This window comes from Neltuma alba, unplaced genomic scaffold (genome assembly GCF_004799145.2).
Source record: "Neltuma alba isolate B1F8T4 unplaced genomic scaffold, ASM479914v2 tig00001525_pilon, whole genome shotgun sequence".
NCBI lineage: Eukaryota > Viridiplantae > Streptophyta > Magnoliopsida > Fabales > Fabaceae > Neltuma > Neltuma alba.
The window spans coordinates 217454-239924 of record NW_021632496.1 but is presented as its reverse complement, the minus strand read 5'-3'; the positions used below and the strand labels follow the sequence as shown (position 1 = coordinate 239924).

The following is a 22471-nucleotide window of genomic DNA, read 5'->3' as shown; positions in this document are numbered from 1 at the left end:
CATAAGCATAATCAAGTCAATTAATGGCCAAATATTTGCGTTCGTCCATATGAGTTCCAATCGCACCAAAATAAACAATGGGGAAAAATTTGCGGGTTTTTTTTCCCGAAAAAACATAATCCCTTATGGAAAGCAATTGGATTGTTTGAAAATGACATGAGGTGAATTGCACATCAACCCCAACATCATCAAATTTTACCTTTGCTTACATATTTTGTGACTGGACAGTATTAGACTACTACAATTTAGTGCATATTTAGGCTAGTGTTAAGACTTTAGTCGCGAAAGCCTATATACCCAAACTAAATGATATGACACTAATTTAACTTCAATTGATTAAAAACATAAAGTACTTGGATTAGCTTTTTGAAAGTGACTTTAGGGTGTATAGACTAGTTGTTAATAGCTGAAGTTGGCCAAAGAAAAATCTAACAAAAGATACAAGCAATTTATAACCCAAAGTTCGACGATGCTTTAACAGACAACGACGTTCAGGATTTGTTAAGAATGATACATAGACAACAAACAAAAAATGGGGGTATGAAAACAAAAGACTTCATTTAAAATTGTCAGCATAGAGCAACACGATCCATAATTTGACTAATGATAATATCCAACATCCAATTTCATATTATTTCCATCGAAATCTAGAAAGCACTCGCAAAGCGCATTTGCAGCAGAACTGACAGAGACAAGCCACTACCTTTATTAACCCTTAAGGGACATCATAAATGCAAACCACAAGGCTTACCTTACAGGCTGACCAGTTTGAGAGAGTTCGCTTTCTCTTGCAGGGTATCAAGTAGGCTGTCGAAGCTCTTCTTAAAAGCTTCGACTCCTTCGACTTCAAGCTGGGAGCCAACAAAGCTCCAGTCAATTCCCAATTTCTCCAGAGCATTGTATATCCCTTCAGCCTCAGATGCGTTAGAATCAATTGTCCTGGATACAGTGCCATGGTCTATAAATGCTTGGAGTGCTTGGTCTGGCATGGTTGATACCTGCAAAGGAAAATGGCAATGTTATGTAATGCCACAGGTTTTAACTTGATGATTACAGACAGCTGATTTCAAGCTCGTGAAAACCAATCAAAGGTTATAGGTCTGATTGCATCTTGGGCAATGGAACAATTCCACAATAAAACTCCATTATTTTTTGGCCAACACAATCAATTCTGAAATTACTAAGAGAGAGATGATGAAAAATATATCATGGCTTACAGTGTCAGGTCCAATAAGAGGAGCCACGTATAAAGTATCAGGGTAGGCAGGATTCTTGACGCTGGTTGAGGCCCAGAGAAGCCTCTGCTTCTTAGCACCCTTTTTAACAAGGGCCTCCCACCTTGGACCAGAGAATTTCTTCTGGTAGAGTTGGTACGCTAGGGCTGCTTGAGCTACTGCCGCCTATTAAAACCATGTGGAACAGCATGAGCAAGTTTGATATACCGAGGAATTATAGGAAAGAATTAATCAGCAAGAAGCAGTTACCTTTCCACGCAGATCAAGGGACTCAGGGGTGCCAATCTTCTCTAGCATCTTATCAATGAGAGTGTCTACTCGGCTGACAAAGAAAGAGGCAACACTTGTGACTTTGGAGAGATCACTTAGCCCAGAAGCCTCAAGACCATCCAAGTAAGCATCAATTACCGCTTCATATCTTGCGAGAGAGAATATGAGCTGTGAATACAATAATGAAAGTAAGCATATGGCCCGACTTCATAGACATGATAAAGCAATCAAGATAAATGACACTCATCAAAGTTCTCAAATGTAAGATTACTCAAATATTCAAATGGATTATACCAGCCCCATAGAGGATGCCACAATAAAATTAATTCAGAATGGGCTTTAAAAATTAACACGTCTTCTCACTCCGTCTGTCAACCACCCAGACCAACATAAAATGTAGGAAGCTTTTGGTACGATATTATCTCACATTTTAATCTTGAGTATTATGGTATATGATACTTTTGTAATTGACGTGTTCATGTTTAATATGAAAATTGAAATATTTACTTAAAAGAGGAGTGGAATCCATCTTTTTTAATTGGTAAGAGGTACCACACAAAATGATTCAATCCTATGACACCATGATATCTTAGATAAGATGAACCAGGTCATCTTGGATATTAGTATACCAAATATAGTAAGAAGTACACGCTACAAAGGGACATGGCAGACTTACAGTCACATTCACACTTATTCCACTTGCAATAACATCCTTGATTGAAGGAACACATGCAGCTGTGGCTGGGATCTTTATGTATACATTAGGACGGGCAACCACTTTATGAAGCCATTTTGCTGCCTCTACAGTCCCCTCAGTATCATCAGCAAGCCTAGGAGATACTTCAACAGAAACATAGCCATCACCCCCATCAGTTTGATCATAAATTGGCTCAAACAATTTGCATGCGTCTTGAATGTCCTTCACAACAAGTTCCCAATAAGCACTCTCTATGTCTTTCCCTTGTTGCGCAAGTTCCCTGCATGATCAAGTAATTTGGCTTCAGAAGTAAGGCCAACAAAGGGAGCTGAAGAATAATATGCAGTCAAGACTTAAACTACAAACGAAAGAAACCAATAATGATAATACAAAATAGATTTTTTTTTTTCGTTGTTTTTCTTTTCTTTCTTTCTTTTTCTTTTTTCTTTTTCTGGGGGGGGGGGGGTTGGGAGTATGACCGTAAAGCTAATAAGGTAGTCATAATTTGCAATGCCAGGAAGTCCTTCAATCTTTTCTCCTTTTTTTTCTTCACAAGCGTCAGCATATATCATACTCTCAACATCATGAAAACTACAGTATTATTATATGCACAAGGCCGAAGTTTTATTTCCCAGAGCCAATGAAAGTATGGGATATAAAGAGCAGTGTTTATGTAAGTTACAATTCCAGACTAACTGCATTTTTAGACTGCAAATACTTTGAACGATCTACACAAAAACATTAGAAAGACAAACATGAGAAGCATGTTCAGGGGTCAGTCCACTACAATGATATTCTCTAAAAGGCAGCCTTACAAGTAAAGGCTATGCAACTGAATCACGCCTGCAAGAAGAAATATAGTAATAGTTAGAAACACTAATGTTTTTCATTACCTGAATTGGTCATTGTAAGCATTCGAAGATGAGATTGCTTTCTGAAAAATCTGCAGTCACACATATGTAACAACAAACTAATTAAGATTCCATATAAAATCTCAGATACTTTATGATCATCTCATATTAATAATGATTGGAAGACGAGGAAAATAAATCCATGCATGCCAGCAAATAAGAAGAAAAAGAAGAGAATTAAAAACAAAAAGAAAAGGTAGTTACCGCTGGGTTGCTAGTTACGCCTCTTACACCACTTGCTATAAGAGGGAGGAGATCAGTGACAGGTCGACACAGGTTATCATACCATGGACTCTGACCTTCTTTCTCATAGAGATCGTGAAGCACGGTCCTCTTAGCAGGACTTCCATTTCCATCAGTTTGCGAGCACCTGATTCTGCAAGAATACCGTAATTGTTATAAGAATTATACAGAGTATTCTACAACTATAAAATAATGAGAAGGACACAGCAGTTGTGGAAATATGCTAATATTAATTAATTAATCCTAGCATATTTCCACGGCAGGGATGCATGAGAACGATCATTCCTTTAGATTTTATAGTTAAAATGAAAAGGATTTCGTATTAATTTATTACAGGAAAAAAGTGAATTTAAAATATAACAGTTTCAAGCTGCAACATGAACAATAATATCAGGTGCACAATGTTAAAGTTGACATTTCGCAGGGAGGTAGCTGAAATGTTGCTACAACAAGAGCAACCGAGATGGTTAATTAAGGCTAAAAGCAAACACCAATAAGCGCAAAGTTTCATTAGCTCAATTTTAAACAGCCTAAGTTCCTGAGTTTCCAAACATGCATGATCATTTCGAAGCCGGAACTCCATCCACTGTAAAGGTCAAATAAAAGAGGCAAGCGTGGAATAGATGATCGACAAGACTCCTGGCAATAAATTGAAAATTTTCAATTCACATCGCAGTTTTTATTCTTTAAGGGGCAAATAGCCTATAGAACTGAAAATGAAAAAGGTCGAAAATAAAGATCAAAATAAGAAAATAATATGTCTAAATCGACGGAGCGAGCACAAGAAGAAAAACAAAAACACTTACACCAAAGAGCCCCTTGAGAACTGAGGCAGATGGCTTCGCAGGGAGGATGAGGAAGAAGAGAGCTTGGTATTGAAGGTAGTGGGAGTTGGGAAACCGATCAAACACTTGGGTTGAGACTGAGAAGATCTGGGACTAGGCCTAGACCTGGATGATATAGAAGCCGCCGGATTTGGATTGCAAAGCTTTGAAACGGAACCCATGAGAACCGGCAACGAGAGTGAGAGACGGAAGGGGTTGGTGGAGAGTCGGAAGTGGGAATGTGATCGGGTTGCAAGTGGGAAATTCCATATATACGAAGGCGGGCGATGACGACGGCGTACATCGGGTGCGCAGGGCAATTTGGGAATGGTAGGATTTGGGCAGCATCTTTTCGCTGAATTTTTGTTTTCTTGGGTCAGCGTTCGTTGTCAAATTGTTATATGTAACTGTAGCCTTTTTTTTTTTTTTTGCAAAAAATTATTTTTATTATATACTAAATACGAAGCCAAAATACGACATAAGAATATATGTTAAAGTGAAATGGTATTTTCCCCTGGACATTTTAAAATTTTAAGTAACGCTATATCCCTTTAAATATGAAAAGATGTTGTATTTCTTCTTTTTGTTGAGTGGGGTATAGCTCACAATCTTTGACAAATATTTTAAGGTTCTTTTATTCAATAAAATAATTTAATTCTCCTTCCCTCTTGCTTTAGTTATACAGATATTCGTTATATCTTTTATATTAGCTATTCGTTATATTTTGAAAGCACATATTTTAATTCAAACTATTAATGACATTAAAAAATATACTTTAAAAAAATTCTAAAATTATATTTAAAATGAAGATATATTAAAATAAAATTTATTTACTAATTTACTCATATTAATATAAATCTTTAATTTACTGACTGAGCTTTTATTTGGTGTTTATTAGTTAGCGTTTAATACCTTTTATTAAATTTAAAAACATAAATAATTTTTACCTAAAAAAGATTAAAAGCTAAATTAAAAATTTGAGTAATTTTTTTTTACAAATATATGTTTAACGAAATATATTTCAATTTTTCAAATTTTGAAATTGATATTTTGATGAAATATTGTATAAACTATATCACTTTATAATCTTATAATTTAATTGAAAATATATATTTTTGTAAAAAAAATTTCAGCCAAGTTATGTATTTAAAATATTTATATCATAATGAATCTGAAATAAATAAATAAGATTAAACATTTTAAATTGTTAGGAAAATAAAATTTTAGAATTACAAAATTAATTAACTTTATTATATGATCAAAATTAATCAATTTAATAATATAACAATAAAATTGAAAAAATATGTGAACATTAAAATTATTTTGAAAAAAAGATATGTAATTAAACGATGGTTAAGTAATTAATATTCATGAGCAGGGGTATTTTTATCAAACTGAAAAAATCAATGCAATAATTTAGCAGTCAACTCATTGGGTAGATAAAAATAGAACCTCAAAATTATACTATTAGGGAAGAGTTTGGCGTAACACGTGATATTGACAAAAAAATTGAATAGTGATGATGAACGGATTTTTTTTTTTTGCTTTTATTTTTGGGTTAAGGTGCACCCAGCACCCTGAACTATTTATCCAAGTGCGTCCAGTGACCTAAAGTAATTTTGGGTGCATCCAGTGTCCTAAACTAATTAAAATGATGCATCCATGTCCCAGACTAACAAAAATGTTATGTTTGACTGTTACTTTCCTGACTCGGCTTAAAGTTGACCCCAAATATTCTAAATGGCAAACATATAGACATTTGATGTGTATTATTCTTACTCAAAATTGAATTTATTTCCTTCCTCTTCTTCTAAATAAATTGACTTTTGACTAAGAATAATACACATCGGGTGCCTATGTGTCTGCCATATAGAATATCTGGGGTCAACTTTAAGCTGAGTCAGGAAAGTAATGGTTAAACATAATATTTTTGTTAACCTAGGATATGGACGCACCATTTTAATTAGTTTAAGACATTAGATGAATCCAAAATTACTTTAGACCACTAGACGTACCTGAGTAAATTGTTCGGGGTACTGGACGCAACTTAACTCTTTATCTTTTAAACCATACTTACATTAATTACACGAAGCAGTACTGTTTCCCCTCTTCGAAAGCCCAAACTCTCTTCCTTGTCATCTCCGTTTTCCCTTCTCGCTTCTTACTCAACTACTCTCGAATCTCCGTCGTCTTCCGCGTACAAAACCACCAACTCTGTGTCCTGCGTTCTGCAATCAGAAGCATCAATCGATCCATCCTCCATTTATTGACAATGGTCTTCATTATGGCCCTCATAGGCCTTGGAGTGGGTTTCTACTCAAAAACATGGCCGACACGGAGTCTATAGTGAGACTTAGACGAACAAGAAGGAGATACAATCATACAAAAGAACAGAGAGACAGAGACGGCGCCAGAAGAAAAGGGGGGTATCATAAAGCCAGTAGTGGCAGAAGAGATCCAAACGGACACCAAATTCAAGGACAGAAATGGAGGGTGGGGCAGTCAAAATCAGTAATGCGTCACAAGTTCGAAACCCACGAAGGTTTGAAGGTTTGCTTCTAGTTCTACTCCGTCATCGCCTTCCCAAGCTACGCCAACACAATTTCAATCAGATCTGGGTGTCAGTTTCCGGACGCTTTTTTTTTTCTTCCCCTTTTTTTGCTCCTGCCCTTTTTTTTTTCCGGACTAAAATTAATAAATGACTCTTTTTAAATATAAAATCAATTTTTTATATTTATTAATTTTTTTAAAATTATATATATTAATATTCCATCAAGAGAAAGATGACTGTGGTATTTTGAAAAAAACATGTTATATTTTTTTTATAATTAACTAACTTATCTAACTTCTTTAATCTAAGCAAATTAGTTAAATACTATATCCAGTTTTTAATATAAGAGTTAGTTGACTAGTTTGAATAAGTTAAGAAAATTAATTAAGTTAGTTATTTGTAATAAATATGTGTTGTCTTACTTAAAATATCCTTACTAATCAAGTGTCATTTAATTAAACATTTAATATGTGTAATTACTCCAAGAACTGCCTTGGGAAAAATAGATACATATAAGAGACAAAGTGGATTGTGGTTTTACACTAAAGATGAAATTAAAAATCAAACTAGTTTTTTTTAAGGACTGGAGGTAGTAGGTCTTATATTAAGGATAAAAAAAGTATTTATTTTTAGTTAAAACTTTGAATATTTGGCATGAGGGAATGGAGGGGAAGGAGGAAAATTTTTTATGAACTTGAAAAAAAAAATTTAAAGTTGAAGAAGTGGGGTTAAAAGTTTTTAGTTAATTTTTTTTTTTTTACTTTTTTATCTTACATTTTTTCTTTATTAAACTTGTTTAATCTCACTTCTCCAATTTATTTAAATCAAACATATTAAAATTTTTTCTCCTCTCTCCTTCCCTCCATTTCTCTCAATTCGCACGGACAAGTTATCATCTTTTAACCACAGAGGCTAACATTACACCAATTTAAAATGCTTGAAGGAAATATTACACCCCTTAATAGTTTAGCCACTGCAGAGAATAAATTAATGGGGAAAATTTCCTTTACACATACATGTAACAATAGAAAATTTGATAAAACATTATTGCTCTTGAGAAATTATGCTATTTATGCATCACAAATTAGTTTGTGTGTTGACGAGGAACCACGTTAATTTTTAAAGATAAACATGAGTTATTTGTAGTTTTGAAGTAATAGAACTTATAAAAATTTTAGATTGACGATATTTAAGGTGATTTTTTTGGCCAGCGAAATTAGTGATTCTTTATTTTTGGGGGAAAATTGTATTTTCACTTAAATATATTATAATATCGTGATGAAGTTTGGAAGGGGACGGCAATAGGCAGCTTCACTCGTTAGGTAAACTTTACCACCAACAGTAGCGGAGGCATCTACAGCCCATTTGTTAGGTAGAATGAAATAAGATAGAAATTTGACAGAATTATAATAAGCGAGAGAAGTAATTATTAAAAAAATTTAATAACAACCTAAACAGTTTGTAATGACAAATTTTAGAATAGAGAATGACAACTTCTGATACTTATTTTGTAATTTTTTTCTTTCTTATGACTACATTGTAATTCTTCCTAGAAACTTCAAAGACTTTAAAAATGAATTTTTGTGTGAAAAATATATATTATATACCTCCAAATAAAATACTCGTCAAGTCCTTAATATATGACCTAATTATTGAGTTAATTTTGATCCTAAATATAAGATATATTTATCATATTTATCATTTTTTTCTAAATTATCCTTATAAATATTCGTTCAACCATAATCAAGTAGGAGAAGGAGAAGAGAAGATATTAAGAAAGATGGTTATTGTGTTTTAGAAAAAATATGTCATATTTCTTATAATTAACTAACTTATCTAATTTTCTTAATCTAATCAAATTAGTTAAATATGTATTGTATTAAGGATCGAAGGAGTATAATAATATTTTTAAATAACAATTACAGAAATTACAGCAGATATTACATAATTTTTATCCTAATCTTTGATGCAATTTACCATCTTAACCCTATGAGCGTTGTTTTGTAACGGTAAGGGGCAGATAGAAGGGCTTGTCCCCCAATTCCATGTAAAGCCAAATAAATACCTAATGGGGTGACAAAGGGTTGTTGACCCTCTCTCCTCGGACAAACGCGCACACATACATATTATATTTTGTAAATATTATTTAATAAAGAATAGAGATATCAAAATTAAATATAATTACAGATAGATACCTTACTCATCTATTGATAATTTGGCTCTTATCAGGGTTTGTGATAACATTATGTACGTAGCCGCTACTCTTGTTTGATTAATTTATTTGAGACTTACATTATTATTTAATTTATATTCTAGGGATAATAAATATCCGCTATTTGTTTATAAATAAAAATATTTTATTATTACATGATTTACTATTTGATAAAATTTTTCTTGAATTTTATAATTGTTAATAGTTTTATTGTAACAGAAAATTTTAAAAATAAAATAAAAATATTTATATAAATAAGTTTGGGAAAATTGCAAATAAAAACTCCCAATATGTGAAATTGCGATCTAGGACTTTTAATTTGGAAAATAGCAAATAAAAACCCGGTCACATGTTGCAAATGTGAAGTCTTGGTGAAATGTCTGAAATGCCCTTTAGCCAAATTGTGATTTGATCTACTGAAGTTATTATTCACTAAAATGAATTTGTCATTTCCCATAATCACCTTGTCATTTGGCATACATTTATCCAAGTTGTGAGTTGGTCTACTGAACTTATTATTTACTAAAGTGAATTTGTCATTTCTCTTCATCAACTTGTTATTTGACTGAGGGGTATTTTAGATATTTTACCAAGATTTTATATTTACAATTTGGGATTAGGTCTTCTGAGGCTATTTTCCAAATTTAGGGTTACAAATAATGATTTTACATATTAAAGGGTCTTTATTTGTAATTTTTCCAATAAGTTTCATTGAAAGAAACATCCAATTATCCAAACAAGTTTTATTATGCAAGTAGGATCTTTTTCCGTGTGTTGCAGGAGGCGGTCTTTATCGTATGATGTCATATTTTAGATAAATGAAAAAATTTCCTGTTAATAATGATGACAAAATATGTGAACTACTCCTCCTATCTTTAATATAGGACCTAATTATTGAGTTAATTTTGGTCCTAAATATAAGACCCATTTCTCATATTTATCAATTTTCTCTAAATTATCCCTATGAATACTCCCTCAATCATAATTAAGTAGAAGAGGAAAAGTGGGTATTAAGAAAGATGATTATGGTATTTTAGAAAAGACGTGTCACATTTCTTATAATTAACTAATTTACCTAACTTCCTTAATCTAATCAAATTAGTTAAATAGGTCTTATATTAAAGAGCGGAAGAATATTATAATTGTTTTATAATAAACTTGCGGAAAATTTTCAGCTAATGCCATAACACGGATGTAATAAACTCTCAAACCCTTGAGAATCTGAAAATTGAATTCATGCTTTCTGGCCCAAAATAAAATTAAATGAACAAGCAAAAAATCTTTTAGCTATTAAAATTCGAAGAAAATGTCTAATAGGCTTTATACTATATGCAAAATTGTTATTTTTTTTGTTGAAATAAAGTGTTTTACGATGAAAATTAGTAATAAAATTCTGTCACAAAAATATTGGCTAAATGATCTGTCGCTAATACCTTTGCGACGGAATTTGAGATTTCGTCGGAAATTTAGCCATGGAATTTGCTACAAAAATTTCATCACTGATTAGTAACAGAATTTTCCATCACAAATACTGAGAATAGTGCATTCCAATTTTAAGATGGATTAGCGACAGAATATTCCATCGCTATTAGGGACGGATTTGCAATGGAATATTTAGCTACGGAATATGTCATGGCAAACTTTGTGACAGAAAATTTTAGCGACAGAATGTTGTATCGCAAGATTTTTTTTTAAAACCTTTTAGCTTATATATAAAAGGATTTGTGACAGAATTTCCGTCCTAAATTTTTTCATGGGCATGAATAAATTTTTGAAATGCCAATCAAATCAATTTTTTTTTTTGTGACATATCAAATCAAATATTTTATAAAAAGCAACATGCAATTAAAAATAATATGAAGTACAATAAAATGTCTAACATTTAACAAACATAACAACTAAATTAAAAAAAATCAGAAGTCTATTCTAGGAATATAGCATTGATACAACTAATGTCCTAATAGTCATTTCTTGCACTTTCTTGGTCAAATGGCCAAGATATTTTATTCTCAAGTTCCTTTAGCTTTGATAAGATTGTTTGTTTAAGATCTTAATTCTCCTAGCGAATCTCCCAATTTTGTTGCATAATAATCTCTTGATTCTCTTGTCTAAGCTCTCATACCCTCATTTGCAATTAGGACTCATTCTGAATGGAGTCCTGTGTTGTTGATGGAAAAAGAAGACACATGAGAGGAAAAGCTAATATTTTTACGCTCAGATCCTAACCCATGTATGTGGCCTTTCTTGTTCTTACCACCAGTAATGTAAAACCTTAATTTATAACCCTTTTTTCACATCAAAGTAATTGGAACTACTCATAAAGTCTTTAAGTTGGAAAATTTTGAATTTTAAAAATATCCTTCTTGGGTTACTACTCATTATAACCCTAAAAATTGACTCAATTTTAAAAAATCATAACTAAATGTATAAAAATCAAAATGAAGTGATTCTAAGTCTTATTTGAAGCTTTCAGAGAAATATTTAAGGAAAAAAATATTTCCAAGTTGTGAATCCATCTCATGTGTGGTCAGTTTTCATGTCAAAGTGCACTGTTCATATGGTCAATTTTCCAATTTTTAGAATTTATGCCTAACTTTAGATGGGTATAATTATTTTTATACAAAACTCCAATTTCAATGAATTATCACTCATTTTGAAGCTAAAAATGAGATTTATTGATCTATCAAGTTTCATGATCAAACTCCTCCATCTACCCAAAATCATGTGAAGTCAATTATTGTCTTATTTTAGGTTAAACCCATCCCTTTTCAAATCAATCTTTGAACAATTAAACTATAGCAATCAAATGCATGCTTCAACCATATTTCATACCATTTAAAACCATTCTTCAAATATGAAATTTCATTCCATTTAAAACCATTCTTCAAATATGTTACATATCATTAAGTAGTTATCAAAAGTTATAATTATTACAACATTGTAACATGCATATTGTTCCTAAGTTCACATAAACACATCAAAACCATTCCTCATGCTAGGGCCACTTCCTTGCCTTTTTCTTGAGCACTTGCAGCCCCTAAATGGTGTTAATTTAAGCACAAAGAAGAGTGAGATTTCATGGAAATCTCAATAGCAAAGAACCACAATTACAATGTTAAACAAGCAAGGCATGTCACAGGTTATTCTCAAGAAAACAAACAATATTCATGCCTTAGAAAGGGAGCAATATACCATACTAATAATCAACTCAACAAAGTATATAGCTAAGGCATAAAATGCAAGGAGTTAAGCATATTACCACCTATTTAGCTCTACTACATTATGGCATATAAACACAGAATAACACAGAAACAAACTATGCAAGTTAACATCAAATTGTCAGTTCTATGTGTTAGAATGGTAGGACACCCAAGATAGGGGTGAATTGGGTGACTTTAAAAATTTTAAACTCAAAATCAATTAAGAAAATGAAGTAAACTTGAGTTAGAAAAATATCATTGAAGAAGAAAATAAAGAAAGAAGCACATAGCAGATTTATACTGATTCAGTCTTAACTACTTGACCTATGTCTAGTCCTCAGAAAACCTCTGAGAGTCCCACTATTCCCAAGATTTATATTGAGCTTTGGCACCTCAGCACAACAATTGATCACTCTTAATCACTCCCCCTTACTTCTATAAGGTTATAACCCACTCAAGATTTTCACAATCTTGAGCAACTCACATATGAGTAATGATTGTTTAAATCTATCTTTCTCACATAGTAATAAATGAACACTGAAGCACAGTTGATGAACTTAATGAAACAGAGTAATAAGCAGTAGATTCGAGAGCATAGTTGTTCATTCTCTTCTCCTTGTTGCTTCATTGAATGCTTCCTCTATTTATGGTTGAGTGTCATCAACTATCCATTGGACTTGAGACGAAGTTACCATTATAAAAGTAGTTGGAGAAGTTGGTAGTTTGTGTAGATTGAGTTAGCATTTAATGCTGTTAGACTCCTTTGCTTTTTCAGCATCATTTTTTCCATTGAAACCCTTCAATCGTCTTTTGAAAATTCTTTGCTTATATGATCTATGAACTTAAGATACTCAAAGAAAGAAGTGAGAGATATTTATATAACAATTATAAGCAAGAAGTAAAATGAAATCAAATAAGTTCATCTTTAAAAAGATCAGAGAACACTCGAGATGTTCTTTGGGAGATAGCTTTCTTGAATATGTATTTGAGAAAACCAATTCTCAAATATTTATTTGAGAAAATTGTTCAAATAGTTTAACAAAACATAGAAAGCTATTCAAGCAGATTAATTGTCGAATATGTAACAGAGAAAACTGATCAAGAAAGATTTTTTTGCTTGATAACTAACTTGGTAAAGCCTTTGCTTGATAACTTGTTTGGGTATGAAGTAGAAAATAGAACTTCTGGTCTTTGACATTTAAACACTGAGGTGAATAGAACAAACATCCATTTTGAGTGATCATAAATCTTCTAATTCAAGTCCACATGTTCCAAATGATCTATCATCAAAGAGCTCTTTGAGTCTACTTTCCAATGTAGCAAGTCCCACTCCAAAATTCCTTATAGTTTCAAAGATATCTTCAATATAGTAACTAAAGGATAGGGACAAGATGTCTAACTTTAGTACCATATATCAAGCAGCATATGTCTTATGAACCGTTTTCTGAGTCTAGTTTCATAAGAATTAAGTTTCACATCAAAAAGAGTTATAGTTTATGAGATATTGTAGAAATATTGAACATATGTTAGAGCTAGATGAAGAACATAGCATAATATAGTATGTGACTTCTTGATAACGTGTTGGAGAAACATAGAACTCAAAAATGTACTCAAGAAACACATGTGAAGGTCATCTATGAAGGTTATATTTGAGCTTAGATAAGGGGTAACTCAAGGTATGTTGATATAACTTCCAATTGAGCCACTCCAAGTTCTTGTTGAACGTAGTAACCTTCAATATCAAATTTAAGAACCTAAATCTTAATATTCCCATTTGATCTTATAAGTTCTTATTTCTTTTATCTTTGTTGTTCTACTTTTGAATCAATCTCATGATAAATCATTTCTTTTCTTGACCAAACTACATAAGATAATCATATTAAGTATAGTATTTAGTTAAAGTATGAGATAAACATTTGAGACAAACTTTTTGCTTTAACATCATCAAAACTAATTATATCTAACACTATGCTACCTCTTGATGCACTTGCTCACACGGCCTCTTGTCCTTGTCTTTAAGCTCTCTCTTATTGAACAATAATGTCTATCAATCAACAACAACAACAATGGCATTCTAAATCAATTACATCATTCCATCAAATACTTAACTCTAAACCCTAACCCTTTAACCTTTCTTTTACGGTTTTAGTATGATCTTCTTTAACATAATTCCCATATGCTTTTCTATATGATTTTTTATGTAGAATCTATATATGAACTTATATTTATCAAAATACAACTCCTTCCCTTACTTTTCATCTTTGTCGATAGGTACCCCAAAAGTTCCAAAAATTTTATTTTCAATTTTAATGCTTCCAAACATATGCTCTCCACATACCCCTGCACAAATTCACCCTTTAGAATCATTGGAAGTATCAAAATAACAAAATTCAAACCATAGTATGGTAAACCAGCTCTGGCTGAACATCATCCTAAAATTACACAAGTTGAAATCTTTTAAATAACAAGGTTTAACTACTATCAATCAACCATTTTCTATCCCTTAATCCATATATAAACTTAGAATCAATCATATTTCATCAAGAGGCAATTTAAGCAGCAACATATTTAAGGTTTTCAACTATCAAACTCAATCAAAATCATGTTTGAGACCGTCAATCTATAGAGTATCATGAGCTAGGAAGGATAACTAAGCTTTTACCTTAATTTAGGGCTTAAAACTATCTTGGTTTTCCTTGTTGTTCTTTTCCTCCTTCTTCCTCCTCACTTGGCCAAAATACTCTACCTCTCCTAACCCTAAGGTTGGCCAAAAATTTGGTAAAGGAAGAGAGGGAAGAGTATATATAAACTTGGCCTAAAAACTTACCATATGGTAACCTAATTTATCATTCACTTTCACCACAATACACTTGGCTTCATCTTGTTTCTTCCTCCCCTAGATCATGCCACATAGCCCTCTTAGGTGTCTCCCCCATTGAATGAAGATGCCACCTCATGGGACACCTAAGCATATATGGGAAAATCTCTAATTTTCTATTCATAATTCCATTCTTCCAAGTCTATCCTTCAACAAATTGTATTATTTTACTTAGGTCCTTTTGCTCCTCATATGGCACTATATTGATAAGACAAATGGGGAACAATTTTGTGTTACCAAGCTCATGGTTATTACGCTGTATAATCTCACGATATCAGTTAAATTTTTCTTGAATCCTGTTAAATCCTCTCCAAAAATTTATTTTTTTGTGCCAATAGCTTTCTTTTGATGAGGAGAGGTTCTCCTAATTTCTCAGATTTTATTTTGCCCTATAACTCCTTCAATTAAATTTTTTCCAAAATTAGTCTTTTACTAATATAATTTGGCTTTGAATAATTTAAATCTAACCTCTGCATTTTCAAAGGCTAAAAATAATCTTAAAAGTCATAATAACCTTTCAAATAATTTTTGTTATTTTTTCATGAATTATTGAGGCCTCTATATATTTTAAATAATTCAATTTGGCCAATTTTCCTTTAATTAGCCAAAATTTCATGAAATTAAAGAAAATTCTACAATAAATTATTTTCACGCTATTTTCATCTTTTAGGCCTTATATACTATTCTAAACCCTTTATTCTATTTTTCATAATTTTCTAAAATTTTTGGACTTTCCCCCTCTGTTCAATCTTGACCTGATATTTTGAAAGTGACAGCCTTGTCCCTGATTAGATTTCAGTTCAAAAGTTGTTCCATTTTTCTGTCTACTACATTGCTTGACCCTTGGTCTATTTTACACTCCCTATTTGCAGTGTTAAAATTAATAGGATATGACATTTCCTCCCCTCTTAAGATAAATTCCATCGTCGAAATTTAAAATGTATCTTATTTAAAGAACTATGGATACTTGCTCTTTAACTTATCTTCCTTTTCCCAAGTTGCTTCCTCTTGAGTCATATCCTTCCATATCACCTTTACTAATGGAATCATTTTGTTCATCAGCTATTTAACCTTCCAGTCTATGATCTGCTTCAGTCATAGTTGTTAATGGCAGTTTCACCTAAGAGGGGGTGAATTGGTGACTTATAAAAATTTTAACATATTGAAACAGTCCTGTAAATAAAACAGAGAAGGTTGAGTTAGAAGGAGTTCACCACAGAGTGAAGACATAAGATTTATACTGATTCAGTCTCAACCACTTGATCTACGTCCAGTCCTCAGAACACCTTTAAGATTTCCACTACAATCCCAAGATTAAACAGGCCCTTGGCGCCTCAATACGGTAATTGATTTTCTCAATCACTCCCCCTTACTACCCGTAAGGTTACAATCCCTCTCAAAAGTCCATACTCTTGAGTTACTCGCAGAAAAATAAGTAAAGAGATATATCAACCTCTCTCACAGAGTAAATGAATAATGAATACTAATGCTTGGTGAAAGAAAAAATAGAGTATTGAATGCAACAGTAAGCATTTCAGCAAACGGTAGTTCGCGTATTTAATACTTCATCCAATGATCTTCGTGCCTTTTATAGTTACAGATGTCTAATTAACCATTAGACTGGACAGCTTCTAGCCATTGGAAAACTCAGTTGCTTGTGTTCAGCAATTACAATGGTAGTTCGTCATTAATGTTTCTGACATGGTGGGTTACAGGCTACTAAATAACCATTGCGCTTGCTTTGTAATCTATAACAATACTTGAAACAAGTGAGTTCTCTTTCAGAAGAAAACTTGTAAAGGTAACTGAACAAATAATGAACAATGATATTCATATACCAATTGAAAAAGCAATGAATCAATCATCAGGTACTTTAAATATGAACTGATCATACTTGATCGATGTCTTGATCGACAAGTAGTTGATCAATCAACTTTTCAATTAAATACAGAGAAAGCTTTAGTCACATGTGTGTTCATTTATCGATGAGCTTATGGAACAACAGATGATCGAATAAATGATCAATAAAAAGTGAGAAATGCATACAGTGACTTTCAGAAGAAATTTTTGCAAGAATAAAACTTTTAAATCCATTTGTGCCTTTGAATCCTTTTAATAGAGAATTATGTGTAAAAAGAAGGCTGAAAAAAGCTTAAAGATAAAAACATAAAAGATTTTGAAATCATCGTGAAAAGCTTTTTATGAAATGAACCGGTACAGTGATCGAATAAGTGATCGAAAACTGTTTAATCGATCATATTATTGATAAAGCTAAGTATGAGAAAAATAGATTTTGGACATCATTGATCAAACACTTTATCAATAAATGAATAATAGATAAACTGATCAATAAAAGGTTTAAAACGGATTTTCCCAATTAAGTCATAGAATATTTAATGATTAAGTAAATAATCGATTAAAGCTTAATCAATTAAGTGATCGATAAAATATTATAAGAAAAAAAACTTAGTTTAAACAGGTCAGGAAAAGGCTTGATCGATCACATCATGTGAAAATAGAAGTTTCAGAAGTTTGGATGATCGATCATTTGATCAATAACTCAATGATCAATCAGGTGATCCAAAAAAGACTTGAAACAGTTTAGTGCAATGATACGATAATGATCGATCATTTGATCAATAAACCACTAATCGATCAATTGATCGATTAAGGATCCTGACAACATACCTGGACAGAGTAAAAAATATCGATAAACTAGTAAGTTATTAAGCAATGTCAGAATAGGTTATCGATTAATTACTGATTGATAAAAGGTGAATAAACTAAAATACTAAGTGAGTACGAAGACTTTGCCATTTATCTGTGCTTTCATTGATAACACGTTGATTGATCATATGATCGATAAAAGCTTACTAGAATTGTACAGATTTTTTTGACTGCTGATCGAACATTTGATTATCGATTAATTAATAGATAATTTTCTGTAAGCTTCCATATAACTTAGAGTTAATGATGATCGATTAGTTGATTGATCAACTCATAAAATTTGAATTATCTATTAGTTTATTGATCAAACCTACTTCTAACTTACTAGCAAATAGTGACAATTTATCTGACATAAGATCGATTAACCTTTAATCGATCAGGTGATCGATCAACATACTAAACTAAAACTTACTCAAATTGTTATCATCAAAACCTTAAATCTAACAATACCTTAAATGATAGGTTATCATGTAGTGCAATATTGTCATATTATATGATATATGCTAGATCTGGATGACATTTCTTCAATTGGGAAACATGGAAGACGTTGTGTAATTGACTGAGATTGGGGGTAAGGCTAGTCTGTAGGCTACTGGCCCAACTTTAGACAAGATTTGGAGCAGTTCGATGTACTTTAGTGTCATCTTCTTCGCTTTTAGGGTTCAAACCACACCCCGTAGTTAGAGATACCTCCAAGAACACATGGCCTCCAATAGCAAATTCCACATACTTTCTTCTAACATTAGTATATCTTTTCTATCTACTTTGTGCCATGAGCAACCTCTGTCTAATAATCCTTATCTATTCTGAGGTTTGATCCACTATTTCTGGACCTTAGACTCTTCTTTCACTTAATTCTGCCTAGCATAGTGATAATCGGCACTTTCTACCATATAAAGCTTCATACAGAGCCATTTGTATACTGGAATAATAACTATTATTATAGGCAAATTTTGCCAATGGTAAATATTCATCCCAATTTCTTTTGAAATCTAAGACACAAGCTCTCAACATGTCTTTCAACATTTAGATAGGTCGCTTTATTTGCCTATCTATATGTGGATGGTATGTTGTACTAAATCTCAGGGTTGTGCTCACTGCTTCATGTAGAGCTTTTCATAATCAAGATATAAATCAAGGATCTTGGTTAGATATGATATTCTCTAACACCCTATGTAATTATACAATCTCTTTGATGCATAACCTAGCTAACTTTTTTGGTGAAGACTTAACTTTTATTGCCAGGAAATAGGCTGATTTCGTTAATTGGTCTACAATAACGTAGATTGCATCGTATCTTAATGACGTACAAGGCAATCCTATAATAAAATCCATCAAAATACTATCCCACTTCTATTTAGGGATATCGAGGGGTTGTACAGATCTTGATGTTCTTTGATGCTTTGTCTTGATCTTTTGACAAGTAAGGCACTTTGACACATATTGAATGCTGTCTTTCTTTATACCAAGCTACCAAAGCAATTTCTTAATGGCACGATACATCTTAGTCGTGCCCGAATAAATAGTATATTTGCTATTATGTGCCTTATTCAAGATTCACTATCTGAGATCATCACTGAAGGGGCATATGTTCTTCCTTTGAACTTAAATAATCCCTCAACTGAGACTTCAAAGTCTTTAGTCTCCCCTTTTAACATCTTGGCTTTATAAATATATATCATCTGGTCTCTCTTTTAAGCCTCAATAATTTGTTCTGTTAGTAAGGTGTCTAACTTTAGTATTCCTGTTTCTTCTGCAGTCAATTATGTCTGGTCAATACAATCTCTCACATTTTCTTGCAACTCGTACTCCTTGATCATCATTGTTGCAACCTGCATCACTTTCTTGCTAAGTGTTTCAGCCACCACATTAGCTTTTCCCAGGTGATACATTATTTGGTAGTTGTAGTTTTTGGGTGGCTCCATCAATCTCCTATGCCTTATGTTTAACTCACTCTCATCTTGCAAGTTCTTAAGACTTTTATGATTATAGTAAATTCAATGGTTACCCTATATAGATAATACCTCTAGATCTTTAAGGTATAAACTATCGTTGCCAACTCCAAGTCATGTGTAGGGTAATTTTCTTCATGCGATTTTAGTTAACATGGGGCATATGTAACCACTCTCCCTTGCTGCATCAACACACATCCTAATCCCTGCTTACTTGCATCACTGAACACTATATAAGGTAGTATTGGATTAGGAATAATTAGTATAGGAGTAGAGGTCAGCTTCTACTTCAACTCTTGAAAACTCACCTCACATTTCTCATCCCACATAAACGGTTAGTTCTTCCTTATTAGCTAGGTTAGAGAATGGGCAATTCTAGTAAAGTCTTGTATAAATCGTCTACAGTATCCTACTAACCCTAGAAACTTCTTATTCCTGTTATTGTCTGGGGCTGCTCCCAGTTTAGCACTGCTTCTACTTTACTAGGATTTATGGCTATTCTATTTCGGGTAATCACATAACCTAAAAATTTCACTTCATCTAGCCAAAACTCACATTTATTGAGTTTGGCATATAGCCGTTTTTTTTTAGTGTACTTAACACCATCTTCAGATATTGCTCATGTTCCTCTAGGGATTTAGAATAAACCAGAATACCATCATTAAAGACTATGACAAATCGATCCAAGTATGGTCAAAAAATTTGATTTATATAATCCATAAATATCACAGGTACATTTGTTAATATGAACGACATTACTAAAAATTCATAATATCTGTAGCAGGTCTTGAATGCAATCTTTAGAATATCTTTTGCTTTAATTCTTAGCTAGTGATAGCTTGATCTCAAGTCAATTTTAGAAGACATAGTAGCACCAGCCAACTGATCTAACAAATTATCAATTCAAGAAAGAAGATACTTATTCTTTACGGTCACCTTATTAAGCTCCCGATAATCTATACATAGTCTCAGGTTCCTATCTTTCTTCTTAACGGATAATAATAGAGCACCCCAGGGAGATATGCTAGGTCTGATAAAACCTTTCTCTATCATCTCTTCTATCTGCTTTTTCAATTCTTCCATTTTATTTGGAGCCATCTAATGTGAAGCTTTTGAAATTAGTTCAGTTCAGAGTACTAAATCAATAGAAAACTCTACCTCCCTTTCCAGTAGAAGTTTGCTAATCTCTTTTGGAAACAGCTCCAAAAAATCCCTTACTACTGTTATCTTATCAATTCCTTCTTCTATCTTTACTTATACCATAAAGAACATTATATATCCTTGGCAACCCTGCCTTAAATATCTGTTTGCTTGGGCCTCAGTTATAAAATTTAGTCTCACTCTGAGCAAGGGATAACTTCCTTAAGAGGAAGGATTAGGGTTTCGCTTTTATAGTCAAGGAGTATACTATTAGACGACAACTAATTCAGGCCAATTATCACATCAATATCATAGAACAACATACATTTAGGTCAAGAATAGTGCAACAATTCGTCTATCAAATAATACAGTTCAAACACACACACACGAGAGGTTACTACTTTAGTGCCAATGGATGTGAAAACACACAAGTTATATGGCAATGTATCAATAGTAAGGCCTAATTACCCAACACAATCATATAATATTAATGAATGGCTTGCACCTGAGTCAAACATTGCATACACTAAGTAACCATCTATGCTAACCATACCTTGGATTATTTCGAGCGGCTTATGAGCATCTTCCTGTATAAGGGTAAACACTCTACCTTGATTTTAAGGCCTTGAATTGCCAATACCTTGCAGATACTCCCTTGTAAACTATTCAAGCTTCTCGCATTAGTAACACAGGTTTTGACCCATCATGCATGGCTGATCGTCATGATTTTTACTATAGATTTCACAATTCTTGGCCTGCCTAGAAGTGTCAGTTTCTCCTCAGTGATTCCCTTTTCTAGGCTTTCTATTCATGTTAAACTTCCTCCTCTTCCTATTGTTATTGTAGGAAGTTCCCTCTGACATCATTCTTGTAAGAGGTCTCTCGGCCCTTGGGGTTGCCCTTGCCCGGTTATAGTGGTTTTGACTGCTCTCAGTGATTCAATAGGCTACCACTTCCTTATTAAAAATTTCAATTTGCCTCAAGACTACCTTTTCTGTCAACTACGGTTTTAGGCTCCTAATCATTTTCTCCGTGAACCGCTATTGATAATTCATATATTGTAGGTAGGTAAAATATCAGGACAATTTAATGTACCTTGCTAGGTACTCATCACAGGATTCATTTTTCATTTCCTCATGGTAAGGAATTCTACCTCTTTCTCATCCCTTATCGATCGTGAAAAATACTTCAAGTGGAACTGCTCCTTAAACACCTCCCACGTAATAGGTGTTTCATTAACTTGGAGAACTATCTTCATCTTTCTCCACCATCGGTTAGCTTCCCTTTCCAACTTGTATATAGCCATTTAGGCTTTTCTCTCTGCTAAACACTTTATAACTTTGAAAATTTTCTCTAGCTGAGTTATCAAGTCCTCGGCTACTTGTATATCTAGGGTTCTTTCAAAACCATGTGGATTATACTTGTAAAAATGCGTAATCCACTATTGCAAACTATCTGGTTCTACTGTAGGTTGTAGCTACTCACCTATTGGTTCCTAAGGTTGGATTGTGTAACACCTCACATAATTATGTCAATATTCGCAACAAAATATTTAATTTAAAAGTCTATACATATTTTTAACACTGCAAACAAGTCAAAATTTCAAAACATTTCTAACATAACTTAACAAT

General features: G+C 32.7%; 1 protein-coding gene across 1 annotated transcript; it reads right to left on the bottom strand.

Moving 5' to 3' along the window:
• Nucleotides 1-533: 533 nt before the first annotated feature.
• Nucleotides 534-4383, bottom strand: LOC114758490 (transaldolase-like). The gene is made up of 7 exons (XM_028947545.1): nucleotides 4163-4383; nucleotides 3318-3489; nucleotides 3096-3145; nucleotides 2182-2482; nucleotides 1485-1673; nucleotides 1218-1400; nucleotides 534-998 (listed from the first exon to the last, which is right to left on the bottom strand). Exons 1-7 carry the CDS (start codon nucleotides 4360-4362, stop codon nucleotides 753-755), a joined length of 1341 nt encoding a protein of 446 aa, XP_028803378.1. The 5' UTR covers nucleotides 4363-4383; the 3' UTR covers nucleotides 534-752.
• Nucleotides 4384-22471: the final 18088 nt, after the last annotated feature.